The sequence below is a fragment of the Ostrinia furnacalis genome, unplaced genomic scaffold (assembly GCF_004193835.3).
Source record: "Ostrinia furnacalis isolate ACB-3 unplaced genomic scaffold, ASM419383v2 OfSCF6815, whole genome shotgun sequence".
Taxonomy (NCBI): Eukaryota; Metazoa; Arthropoda; class Insecta; order Lepidoptera; family Crambidae; genus Ostrinia; species Ostrinia furnacalis.
In genome coordinates this window covers 351,916-365,200 of record NW_021137054.1, presented here as the reverse complement: position 1 = coordinate 365,200, position 13,285 = coordinate 351,916, and the positions used below count along the sequence as shown (strand labels likewise).

At 39.9% G+C, this 13,285-nt stretch overlaps 1 protein-coding gene across 1 annotated transcript; it reads right to left on the bottom strand.

Annotated features, from left to right (window-relative positions):
- Nucleotides 1–3,687: 3,687 nt before the first annotated feature.
- Nucleotides 3,688–11,462, bottom strand: pico (ras-associated and pleckstrin homology domains-containing protein pico). The gene is made up of 13 exons (XM_028318383.1): nucleotides 11,301–11,462; nucleotides 8,928–9,117; nucleotides 8,216–8,352; nucleotides 8,041–8,130; nucleotides 7,698–7,932; nucleotides 7,470–7,619; nucleotides 7,156–7,347; nucleotides 6,771–7,018; nucleotides 6,562–6,654; nucleotides 6,245–6,357; nucleotides 5,547–5,638; nucleotides 5,075–5,257; nucleotides 3,688–4,934 (listed from the first exon to the last, which is right to left on the bottom strand). Exons 1-13 carry the CDS (start codon nucleotides 11,460–11,462, stop codon nucleotides 3,688–3,690), a joined length of 3,132 nt encoding a protein of 1,043 aa, XP_028174184.1.
- Between the last annotated feature and the right edge of the window lie 1,823 nt (nucleotides 11,463–13,285).

Genomic DNA, 13,285 nt, shown 5'->3' with positions numbered 1-13,285 from the left:
ATCATCGGTTGCTAACCAACATCCTGATCCTGATGCGTGCGCTTCATAATATGATTCTGTGGCTCGTCTTTTGCCTGACGCGGCAATCAAACAAAAAGCCTAACAAAAGCCGGACAGGCCGGACAAGGCAATATTTGGCCGGACAAGTCCCTAAAAAGCCAAACATGTCCGGCTAAAGCCGGACGCCTGGCAACCCTATGTCCACAACATCTATAGTATATTAAAACGTAGTAGTGTGTGTCAGTATATAAAGGGGGCCCTAAATCCCTAATATAGAGGGCTTTGCTAGAAATAAGTCAAGTTTTTGCCCTTAAGCTATATTTCTTACATCAACAAAAAAACGTTAACTCAGTAGGCAGTCGTAGTCGTACAGCAAAAGTAGAATTGTAAGAATGACAAACAAGACGACTTCAATGCGTGATTAACATCACTTTTAGGTTTTTTAAAGTAATGGTATCATCAACATCCTTGTCTAGTTGTGATATTTTAATGGAATGTTTTATGATTAAATCTTCTCATTGTTTAGAGGGAAATTAACTGTGTCATCTACTTAGGTACATCTTTATTTAAAACCGCACAGAAATGAACAATACAAAAGGTGAGCTCATGTCATAGGGCTTTCTCTCCTAGTGGATAATTTCACGACAACATTAAATCTTAGATCTGAAAGTAAGTTGAGTTGGTATAAGAGCGTACTACGATAAGGTTATGTCATGACGAACATTAAAGATATTTTTATTTGATAGACACTGAAAACGTTATACATATTCTACCTTAAACTTATGTTTGTAACGTCTACTTCAATATTGTTAATAAAGATATACAAAAACAGCTGCAAGGTTAAAAACGTAGTTCAGTCTTAGGTACAGAACTATACATTTATTTACGGATCTACTGCTGCCTGAGCGGATTAAAAAGGACAATGGATTAATTTTGTTTCATCGCAAACAATCACATTTTAAGATGATATCAGACAGTATAAAGTTTAAGTGAAAATTCATTGAATACCTACCTAACTATTTAAATGTTAAAAGTTTACAGCACGTTTTTTTTTATGTGATAGGAGGCAAACACTGGACGCAGGCCGCTACCAATCGATCAACATGGAAAACATTGGGGGAGGCCTATGTTCAGCAGTGGACGTCCTGTGGCTGAAATGATGATGATGATGATGATGATGAGGAGGCAAACGAGCAGACGGATCACCTGATGGTAAGTGATTACCGTCGTCCATAGACACTCGCAGACCCAGAGGCGTTACAGGTGCGTTGCCGGCCTTTAAGATACGTTGAGTGACTAATAAATGATACGTAGGTTGCGATGGGAAATGGCCAAATCTGAGCAAACGTTAGTCATTTCTACGCTATTTATTTTATCTTTTATGCCCTTAATTTACTTTATTTTGGTAAATTATAAAGTATTGGCCCGTCTGATGACACCTTAATAGTGTAATTGTCTGTGATGCCATTAAAAATGGAAGCTTTACAATATTTTACGTTTTAATTTTGCTATGAACTTGCGTTGAATGTTACCTAATTGCGTAAACAAAAATTTTCATGCAAATTAATGCTAAATAATTGGGACGAGAACTGTTTTCAAAATATTTTTGGACGCAAGTTTATTGTCAAAATCAGATTATAACTTTTTAGATCAGTCTTCGCAATCCGATGATAAATTGGAGGGATTTGCTAGATATAAGCTACCTAAGAATTCAAAATCAACTAGGTACAAGTAGGTATTTTGTAGGTTTTGTTTTTCACGAATATCGTGTTTCAGCATTGGCGATGACAATGTTCAAGTAATAAAATTAAAAGGACACTACTTAGGTACCTATGTACACATAACATGTAGTAAGTAGGTATTAGATGCTATGACATACTTTTTAAATACATACATTATAACTATAGTCCCGAAAACTATTACTAACGTCAATTCATATTTCCACAAAAAATATAATAATTTAGATCTAAAGATAAATATAGTGTAATAATAGTAATTTCAATAATAGAAACCATTGCGACGAATTATCCTAATCTACGTAGATGCAGCCTCTAAGAAGATATTAATTTTACCTATTAACATAAAAATGCATTGTCCTACGGTTCATCATAGGTAATCGTTTATTAACAAAAGCCTATTTTATAATAGATCGGATGAAAAATGTGACAATATTTTAAAATGCAGCAAAAATCAGATTGATTACGGGTGGTAGGTTTCATAAAAGCCAGACATTATCACAGCCCAAACATAAAAATACGCGTACTTCGGCTACAGTGAGATCAAACACATTGGAGTTCTGTACATTTTTCATTTCGTCCCGTCTATTTCACAGTCCAGAAAGGTAGCTAGTTTTATAGATAGTAAGCATATAAACAGATTGAAGTTACTGCCACACATCGCAAGTAAACGAACAGTATATTTTGATTCGCGTTTGCAAGGTATAACGTATACTCGTATGTGCTAACATAGGTACTTTTTACATAGTTATCATAGCAACAGTTAAGCATGGCATAAGTGCAAGTCTGATTCAAGCCACGTTCCAAAAACAGGTGTGGCCTTAGCAGAAAAGAAATCAAAATCTACTTGATAACGATATATTCTACTTATTCCATACTGTACGATCTTAGTTTTCTTCATAATTCAATAGTTGGTTATAGAGTGAATGTAGCATGTTTAATTATTTGACTATGGCACAAATTAGGAATACATCAATTTACTACTCATAGGTACATAATATCTTATAAATTACACGTAAAAAGTAAATTCATAGAACTAAATGTAGTTCACGACAGCTAGATAAAATACTGAATGTTTATTGTAAAATACGACATCAATGATGCTAGTGATTAGCTAGGTAAATTTATTTATAAACATTTACTATGCAATTGCGATTGTTAATGAAATTTTTGGGGAGATACAAAGCAGTGTCACATTTTCAAAACACTGGATTGTGTTTTGTTTGTTTTATTTAGTCGAATTTGGTTGCAAATCACGCTACTGCCCTAAGTCGTATCGATAAGTCGACACACATGACTATCCGCCACTTATTACAACGGCAGACCGTAAATTTTGTTTAACACGCAATAATTAACTAGGAACATAAAATAAAATTGACAAAACTCCAACTCGTGCAATAAATACTCGTACATTTGCTTCCCTACAATCGGCCGACTCGTAACGGCCTCGCCGACTATACACTGCCCACGTTACACCATCACCATCATTCACGTTCAGTCCAAGGCGTTACGAGTAGACCAATTCAAACTTACATATCTTAGTATACCTTTCCAAAATAGCACCGCCTTTCAAAATTTTTTATAAATTATTAATTCTAATTTCTTTTAAAATGGTGGCAATTTTATTACGAAATTGGTCAATTCAGTAAGTAAACGTGTTAAACACAAAATGTAATCTATTGTAGAAATTGCCTTTATAAACTTTTAGAATTTCTTAATTTAACCCCATCATTTCATACCAGAGAGCATTACATTAGTATAAAAACTGCTTTGACTTTTATCCAATTTATAACGTTTTACATAACATACGTTTTAAAGGTAATAAATACCAAAATCATTGGACTGAATGTGCGCTTATAACGCACCATAACGGCGAATCAACGTCATTTACCTTGTTAAAACCGTTTTCTACAAAGTGTAGGTTTCGTTAGTTTCCGCGGGTAGGGTCAGTTCACACGGTGGGCTGCGCGGGCGCGGGCGGCGCGTGCGCGTGCGAGCTGAGGTGCGTGGAGTCGCTGCGGCGCGGCGGCGCGGGCGGCGGCCGCTTCTTGATCGGCTGGGGCTCCTCGCGCCGCGGCGGCTGCTCGCGCCCGAACACGTTCTCGTAGAACGGGTCCTCCACGCCCCCGCCGTAGTGCTCCTGGATCCACATCGACACGCTCGTCTCCTTGTAGTCCTGCGACAGCGGGTACTCGCGGAACCCGAGCACCTCGTGCGGCGTCGTCGCCGGCTCCAGCTTGCACTTCTGCGCCACCTGCCACTTCTTCCGCATCACTCTCTGCAAGTCTTTCAGAAAGTCCTTAGGCGGATTGCTGCTCGAATCGGCCAACTTTTTCGGCGAAGAAAGACGCGTGCTCTCGTTTCGCTTGGGCGGCGGTGGCTTGCGGGGCGAAGGTGGGGCAGGGTCCGAGAGGTTGAAAGTTATTTTCTTATTTTTCTTGCTACTGTCAGAATTTGTCGGAAGATCGTCCGCAAAATTGACTTTCTTTATCGATCCGGTGCGTTCCTTGGCGGGCTCATTCGTCAGTTTCTTTTGAATGGACGGGCTTCCGTTGCTGATCTTTTTAGTTTGCAGTTCGACTAGGCAAGCGCCGAAAGCGGCAGCGTTTTGGCCATAAATACTCTTGTCAGAGTGAAGAGACGAGGTTCGCGAAGCTTCGGAGTGCACGCTGTCCAAGGATGGCTGGCGCGGGAACGTGCGGCTCCCGTCGGAATTGCGATTCGTTCGGGACTGCCCCGCGCGCGCCGCCTGTTCTATTTGCTGGGCGGTCAGTTGGTTTACGATATCGTGAACGCGGCCAGTGTTAGCTTCCATAGCATGCTCAGGAGGGGGAGGGGGAAGGCTGAGTTGCGAGCCGCAGAGATCTTCCATCGGTTCGAGGGGCGGCGGCGGAGGCGGCAGGGAGTCCAGGCTGAGCGTGGAGCTGAACATTCCATCGGGAATGTCCTCGCTGGGGGGTGGGGGTAGAGGTAAATCTTCGACTGGGGGAATTTCGGGGGGCCTCTGCACTTTGTCGTATATCGTGGTGTAGCCGTAGAGCGCGGAGCTGGTGTCGGCGCTGGTGCGGTAGATGGGGTCGCGGTTGATGGTCTCGTAGAGGCCGTAGGAGGGCGACGGGGGCTCGAGGCGAGTGGGGCTGCTGGCGGTGCTGAGCGTGCTGCCGGTGGTCGAGCCGTACACGACACTGTCGTTTGATTCTGAAATGCAATAAGAAAAGTTTTGAGGATCTTGGAAAATATTCTCCTAATAAGAGAATCATTCTTCTGATAAGTAACGTGCATGTGATTTTCAACAAAACGAATTGTGGTGCATCCTCTGTCTATAGGGTAACACTAACCAAGCGTGTGGTGTCGCTTGAGCGTAGAGTCGTCGGTCCTCTGAGCACGCGGGCGGCGCGTGAGCGTGGCGCAGTCGCCGGCGCCGTCATCGCCGTCGCCTTTCTCCACCATCTCCTTGAGCTGGCGCGTCATCCAAGTCAGCGGGATGTTCGGCTTCATGGACGGCTTGCGCTTTATCGTTCCTGCAATGATGGATTCCTCTCAATGTTATGGATGTACCAAACCTAAGTTAATTTCTAATATTTTAACTTATAAAAAACCTTAAGAGGAATCGCGTTCTGATATTACGTCCTTGGATTCGTTGTGTCAACTATCGTGTGACCGTGTTTACGAAGACAATGAATTGTTTTTGCATTATTTCTACACATTATACCATCGTTCTCTAGTTACTAATGGTGCATTAATTCTACAGTTATTATAAAAGTTACCTTATATCACAGAATTCATTCGTTAGTATTAAAGAGAACTTACCCATAGGGAACTCGCAGTCGAAAGCACTTTCCGAGGCCGTCCCTCCATCGGAGAGGCAGCCACTGGAGCTGGACGAAGAGGCCCGCGAGTGCCTGTCGTAAACACCACATTAACAACTTCTACAAACAAGCCTACACTATCGCTATAACCCGTAAAAGATCTTAGTTTATAACAACAGCTTAGCGAGGGAAACTGGGACCCTAACTAAATTGCAAGATTTCACCAGGAGCAACTGGGATGTGAATTAATTCCCAGTTACCTCTAGTGTGCGCGGAGCTAATGGGGGCTACTGGGAAAACTTGGTGCCCATGCTTACTAGAATTGTGATCGGACAGTTCAACACGCATAAAAAACAAAAAAGCAGATAAATACATAAATACAATTCGCACTACACAATCAATCGCAAAGCATACAGGGAGCGTCAAACAATGTAAGAATAATGGGGTCAAGTTGTTTTAGCTATTTGGTACATTCAAGATCGCAATGCTACATCATCAATCACTAAAACTAAATAATCTATGTTACATTTCCAGTCAGTAATGACACTTTTTCGGTGGCTATGCGATTCTTATTGGTCAAAAATGACATAAAATTCGGTCATCACTAATACTTGCTGCACCTTTCCGATACATATGTCATGTTACTGACTAAAATCGCAATTAACACTAATAAAAACAATATTATCTGGTAACACTGACCGTCCACTGCTTATATCCGAGTTGGCAACACTGACGTTGCTGGAGGTGGACTGGGCGGGGCTGTTGATGCCGACTCCTACGTTTATGTTGGTTTTGGTTGGAATTGATGTTATCTGTAAAAGGAACTTCCTTTAGAATTCAGGCATAACTTGTGACTTTTAAAGAGAGAGTCTGAAGATAAACCCATGGTTTCCGAATTGAGTCAAACAAAAGTAAAACACAAAATCTATGATTCTAGACTTAAATGCTGCAGGTTTCCCTAAACTACTTTTGTATCCAATATTTTATACAACATAACAAATAATTCATATACTTACTGAGCAAGAGCGCGCATGTGCAAGATGATCTAGATCTTCCTGCGTAAGCTCTTCGACTAGTGTTCGATGGTTTTCCAATAGTTGCCTTCCGTGCTGGAAAATTTGATTGAATGGTTAATGTTGTATGTCAGATGAAGGCAATATACCAAAAGTGACTTTGGGTTTTGCAACAACAAAGCTGCCTCAACCTTCCATAAATCAAAACTTACCTTTGCTATTCGCATTGCAGTCACCCATCTCTCCAAGGTGCGTTGGTCGTCAGCGCAGAGGAACTTTATAAACTTAACGCTCTTTGGTTGCTGGAGCCTCGGGTGTTTGATCGCGAAGCAGAAGTCAGTCGGCGACTTGTACTTCTTCTTCCAGTTTAGGCCGATGTAGACCTCGTTGGTGTCGAACGTCGCCAAGCAAACCAGCTCCTTCAGCGTCTTAACCTTGTCTTTAGGCGAGTAGTACAACCCTGTTCGAGGACAAAATCAAAAGAAATATATAATGGATATAAAATCCAAATGAAATAAATATTTCGCATTGGCCAATTCGCATTGCATTTACGTAGGTGTGGCCACACATCGCCAGCATTCTTTCAGGCTTACTAACCAGAAGGTCGAAGTACGAAGTGGAATTTCTTCCAGCCCCGTTTGGCGTCGCTCTTTAAATAGAGAGGTCCTTCCATAGGCGGCACCGGGTGTCCGGATATGGACGGCACCGAGCTGGTGGTTCCGCCGCTTTGGCCGAAGAATTCTTCAATGATTACTTGTCTTGAATGCTCATCGTGCTCGCTAGACCACCCTGTAAAATGAATACATTTAATTAAGTTTAGAAGATCCAACATACCTAATGTAGGTATTGTGTTCATTTGTTGTACGAGTATGTACAATAAGCAATTTTGCTAACACGCGTTACAATCTTACCTCTATCGTCCTCAGATAAAAGGAACTTTTCAGGAGTCTGGAAAAGTGATATCTTATCGGGCCGTTCGGCAAAAAGGATCTTATTCTTGGATTCCCTCGTCCATAACATCAAATTGTCGACTAACATCTCGTGGTCTTCGTATACGCGTTCTAAAAAACAGAAACAAAGTGTAAGAAGGAGGAAGTTATTGTGCTTCCTAATCTACTATTCAATCCAACCAGACTTACCCATGTGTAAATCAGGCAGATGTTCAACTATGGCCCATTTGGGTTCCATAGTGACATGGTTCTTATCGGCAAGCAGCCTCGCCACGTAGCCGCAGGTCATCTTCTCGTCAACTAACAGACTCTTTGACGAACCATCCATAGAGAATGCTTTAATAAATAATTTCTTAACGTTAGCCTCACGCATGCGTTCCAGCGCTAGTTTAATCTTGTCGGCCTTTTGCTGGAAACTTGCGTCCTAAAATTTAAAATATTTATTATTTTACCATATTATAAGTTTATAATTAATAATCATGCTAGAGATATAAACGTCGGGTGTTCCAAAAAAATAACAGAAATATCTTACCTTTTGGTTTTGATGAAGGTTTAATTTTAAAGCTTTGCATTTCGCACTTGCGCTACTCGAAGCGGAGGACTCGCTCGAAAGCATTGATACCTGAAAAAATATACATTATAATAAAAATCACCGAAAGGAGTGTTTTACGTTTAGAAGCTGCGGTATTGGTCTGGTATTGACTTACGGTATCACTAAAAGCGGAATCATTATCAGGGGAATCGGTGCGGGTGATGCCTGACGCGACATCACTGCACTCCTTGATGCACTCCGGCCTCTGAGAGCATCCCTCGCCATCCCTTTCCTTAGAAGTTGAGGAGTATACTGCAAAATTATTGTAATTTGTTAATAAAAGTAACATGACAGCGTTAATGTTAAACGTCTCCCGGACTAAGATGTAGGCATCCAATATTCCAATGTTTATATGCGTATTGGTTGATTAACGCACTGTTTACGTGATTGATTTTCTAACAGAAATGTTTGTGACATTGAACGATGACACACTGGCACTGGTGAGCAATTGCTCTAAATGATTACGATATAAAATCATTGTAATATTAATAACTATGCTATACAACAAGGAAAAAATAATGATTTGTCATTCATTGAAAACACTTCATCTTTATCATCCGTTGGCTTAATACTTAGTATTCATTAATAACTATTTATTTTAAGCATATGTGATCGGAAGATTTTTGACATAAGCTCCAAATAATATTAAAGCATGTTATGATTGAAAATACCTACTTTTTTTTTACGAAAGATAAGGGGACACTGAACTTATGGGGCAACTACATATATCTCGGAGTTCGTAAGTGATTCTTATCACCATTCTCATTTTACTGAGCCAGTAATTTGATTTCTCATTGGATCTGCATGGGTTAACCAGGTTAACTTACCGGAAGAAACTCTTGATATCTCTTCGTCGTATTCGGAGTCCAGGGCGCATAGTTCCCCCAAGATGGCGTCGAGGTCTGCATCCTGCGTCTCCTCGAGGTTGGCCATCGAGAACCTGTAGGTGTCAATCCTCGGAGCGACGATCTCGAGCGGCTTCAGCGCCGACGCGCCTTCGTTCGACGTGTTCAGACCCTGGAACAATTACCACATTTTTTTAATATTTCAGAGCTGATGACGTAATTTCGTGGTCCTGTCGAGTTTCAGCGCAAAATGGAGGCAAAAAAGGACACTCATATCGTTCTATTCAGAAGCAATTCCAAACAAAATAACACATCATGGAGGCAACAGCAACACGCTTTATGTTCTATAGATTTAGCTTGATTCCACTATAATAAACAACCACCACTTCCAATAAACACTAGCCGAGAAAGAAGATACCTATTGCCACCCATTATAGGTACATGTCATAGTTATAATAACAATGTGTCATCGTATTATCATACTAATGAACGGCTATACCGAGGCCCTAGGGACGGCTAAAAGTTCGATTGTTCTTATCCTATGCTAACACCTAATCGGCCCCGTCGATGAATAATTCAGGGTGCACTTTGATGAGCCCCAGGAAATTAATCTCAGCCCATAAAAGTATCCACAGGACACCATGAATATGAATGAGAGAACTTATATGTCAAGAATTAATTAACAAACACGTACGAGTGGACATCCCAAAACATAGTTGGGAATGTATTGTCTTTAAACAATGAACATGGTAACGTGGGTATACAGCGATGTAACTATATTCAAAATACATAATATGATTGGCTCATTATTTTTTATCATTCGCAACGAAGTCAACATTGAATATAATTACGCAAATTATATTTGTGCAGGCATTCTAGGGTGGATGCATAATTTACCTACAGCCTATGAATATTTTATTGGATCAAATTATCAGTTAATAAGTAATGCCATAAATACGAGAGGTTTCGATATTCAATTTAAAAATGTAGGTAAATGCATCAGCATGCGATCCATGGTTGGCATTTTAGTTGAAGGGCAAAATTTACAAAACCGTAATGAGGCATGTCGTAGATGCATCTCAAGGTTGTAAATTTAGCTCATGGGTAGATGAGAATGCGATGAGTGACAAGATTGAACAAGGGAGGGATGAATACATTAGGGAAAATAACCACCTGTGTGACTGGAATTACGAAAGGAAGCCATGAAAAATGTCAATTGGAGGAGTGGTTGTTGAAGGCTGATAAAAGATGGGTCGTATGAAGGATCGCTGATAAGTGGACGATCTGGCACATGGTGGCAGCTGAATATCTAAATATATATAACTCAAATTTGGCATGCAGGTAGATATTATTATGACGTAGGCATCCGCTAAAAAGGATTTTACGAAACTCCACCCCCAAGGGGGTAAAACAGGATCCACGCGTACTTAGTCGCGGGCGGCCGCTATAGTTTTTAAAGAGAAAAGTTGTTCCAACAAAACCTTTTCGAAGTAATTTCCTAGAGATTGGGAATTTGGTTACATCTCTGGAGACCATTTTGTTTACCAAACCTTACACAGTACAAACCTAAATGCTTCCAAGAAGAATACTTCTGCTGGAAGAAAGAAAGCATCTGCTTTTTATAACTTGTCTACGAGATGTAAAAACCTCTGCGTACCTACCTATTTGAAGTTCATTTTTACCGTAAAAGTAATAACAGGTAACGTAAAGATAAGGATACGTGTCAAGTAATCCTATAGAAAAAGTAAGGGTCTCGCTGTCGTTATCTCATAAAAATGTCAATAGTAAGTAGAAATTGAGTAGCAGATACCATTGTTAGGTGCATTTTAATATTTTCATTTCATTTTTTGGTCATACATACTTATCTATCTCTTAAGTTCTCACATGGACGTGTTAATTTTTTTCAGGTGTTTAATTAATACTTTTCTGTTGTTAGTATGCTTATATTCACTTATTCCCGAGGTGTGTCGATAATTACTGATTAAACCGTGTATAGGAAATCACGCCAGAGTTAATAATGCACGTAAAGAATAAATCACATTCTTGTTCCTATTATTAAGTTTATATGTGCCTACTCAAGCACATACGGTAGCTAGTACTTAGTTACATGTAGCTAGATACTTATTTTTAAATGGAAAGAAATCAAATCATTGAAAATCATATTGCATAATTTTAAAATAACCGTGATATTCTAAATCAGGTAAAGTTACCTGTTACTGGACATGGTGAAAATGATTTTATTTTATTAAAATTTTATTATTTAATAAACAAGACTGCTTAATTCTAAGTTTTCTTACCCTACAGAAATGTGCCCTTGTCAAAGACGAATTTTAAAAATTGTGTTTGGATACTCACTGTGCTATTCATTTCCAACATCTTTTCTATAGATTTATTTTCAACTGGGGAGCTGTTGGCACTTCTAGACTTTCCACTCGCCAAACGAAAACTTCTGTTCAGGGAGGACAAGAAACCTCCACGGTGCCACTTGCTCGGCTCGCTTAACTGCACGTCCGTCATTTCGTTTACATCGCAGCCCGCAATGACTCATGAACCAGCACACCACAACAGCAAAGTATGCCAAAAGGCCGGCACCAAGCACACTTCATGTATTTTTAACATCGTACTTTCCCCATTGCGTATAAAACAAATGCAAATCAGAAACTGCAATGAACTTGCAATTTCTTTCAATTCGAAATTCGAAACAGTCAGTGCCTACTTTGAATAAGAAAGAAATTTTAATTTCACGGCACGGAGACTGCGCGCGAGCGCCACCAATACACTGCAAACGCACACACACTTGACCTCGCCCATTCACTTTATTTCAAAAAGTTTGTTTTCGCGTCCGATAGTTTTATATTATATTTATGAGAGGACAAAGAGCGCAGGCGGCGTCGAACGGGACGCGTACAGCGTACGCAAACTCGAACACTACTAGAGTAGAGTCGTCGAGTAGTGTTACAAAATGAAGCATGGGTGAGTCGGCCGGCCGCTCGCAGGGCAGGCTAAGGCAGCGGGGGGAGGCAGGCAAGTAGACAAGCGGCAAAGCGCCAGGCCGCCGCGTTTCGTGGGCTGTGCACGTGTGCGCGGCCCGCTACGTTGTTTGATTCCAGAATGACGAGGATGAGACTTGGATGTGTGTGTGCGAGCCCCCTCGTCAAGTCGCGAGCGCGGCGCGCTGCCGGCTGCACGCATCGCGCCCCCACGCACACCACCGCACTCCCTGCGAAACCCGCACCTAAGTGACGATGGGGTGGCGAATGATTCACAATCTAATGCCAACATAGATTTATAAAAATTTGCATTAATTAATATTTTCTACAAAACCACGCACGTCGTGGTGTATGAGTCACAAACGATGAAATTAATTAAAATTTATCTCACTTTATTTATTATAATGGTTTTAGATCTTATATTCTAAAAATATATTGCTGTCCTGATGATAATGATACATTATTTATACACAAAAAATATTACTACCTTCATAATTATTGTTTAAGAGAAGAAATGCAATTGTTAATCTAGACAAGAATTGCTTTTGGTTATAATTTAGAAAAAATAAAAACAATATACATTTTAAGTCAAAACTATAGCTTTACCCTCATATTGAAATTTTCAAATAAATATGAAAATAATAACACATTGTATACTTTTATTTATGACGCTTTTGTTCACTTGTTAATAAAATCGTACCATTTGTTTAAGCAGTTAAAATAATATTAATTACTTTTGTTACTGGTTAACTTCAGCATTGCACATAATTTCACAGAAATTTCTTAAATTTTGGCGCAGCCCATAAAACAAAATCGTGATCTTTAATCTTTATATCTTTTAGATAGGGCAAATAAACTGTGACCTGACATGATGACCTAAATTTCATTTTGTCCTACTTTTGTCCACCTAAATACAGCCGCACCCTTAACCCTCGACGAACGAGAGTTAGAAAATGTATAACGTATGCTTTTAGAAAATAAATCCAAGCAATCTTTCCAATTTATTTTATTAATAAACAATTTTTTTAAATATTTAATTTTGTGGCCGATTAATAAACCAAAAAAATACTAAAAACAAAAAGCCAAATAACCTTGTTTCTAAATTTTAATGTAATTGCAATATCTGCACAGAAATAAATTTATTTGTCTGTATCTCCTATTCCTATGTGAGTGATTGAGCAGCCACCTCTTTATGCATCCAACCCCCCGGCTTTTATCTGCGAGCAAGCAGGAGGGGCACAAACGACAAATCCTTCCTGTAGCCGTCTTAATCTTCGTAGCTCAGTTCCTTTCTATTCTGGCCATTATAATATATCTTATACAGTTTTATTAAACATTTTACCGGCAATA

What these genes read in the sequence shown, in the direction of transcription:
- pico (XM_028318383.1), bottom strand. Translation starts at nt 11,462, where the DNA reads ATGACGGACGTGCAGTTAAGCGAGCCGAGCAAGTGGCACCGTGGAGGT. An exon ending in TCGGATATAAGCAGTGGACG is followed by an intron (nt 5,639 to 6,244) that starts GTCAGTGTTACC and finishes TGTTTACGACAG; the next exon opens with GCACTCGCGGGCCTCTTCGT. An exon ending in CAAGCGACACCACACGCTTG is followed by an intron (nt 4,935 to 5,074) that starts GTTAGTGTTACC and finishes ATTGCATTTCAG; the next exon opens with AATCAAACGACAGTGTCGTG.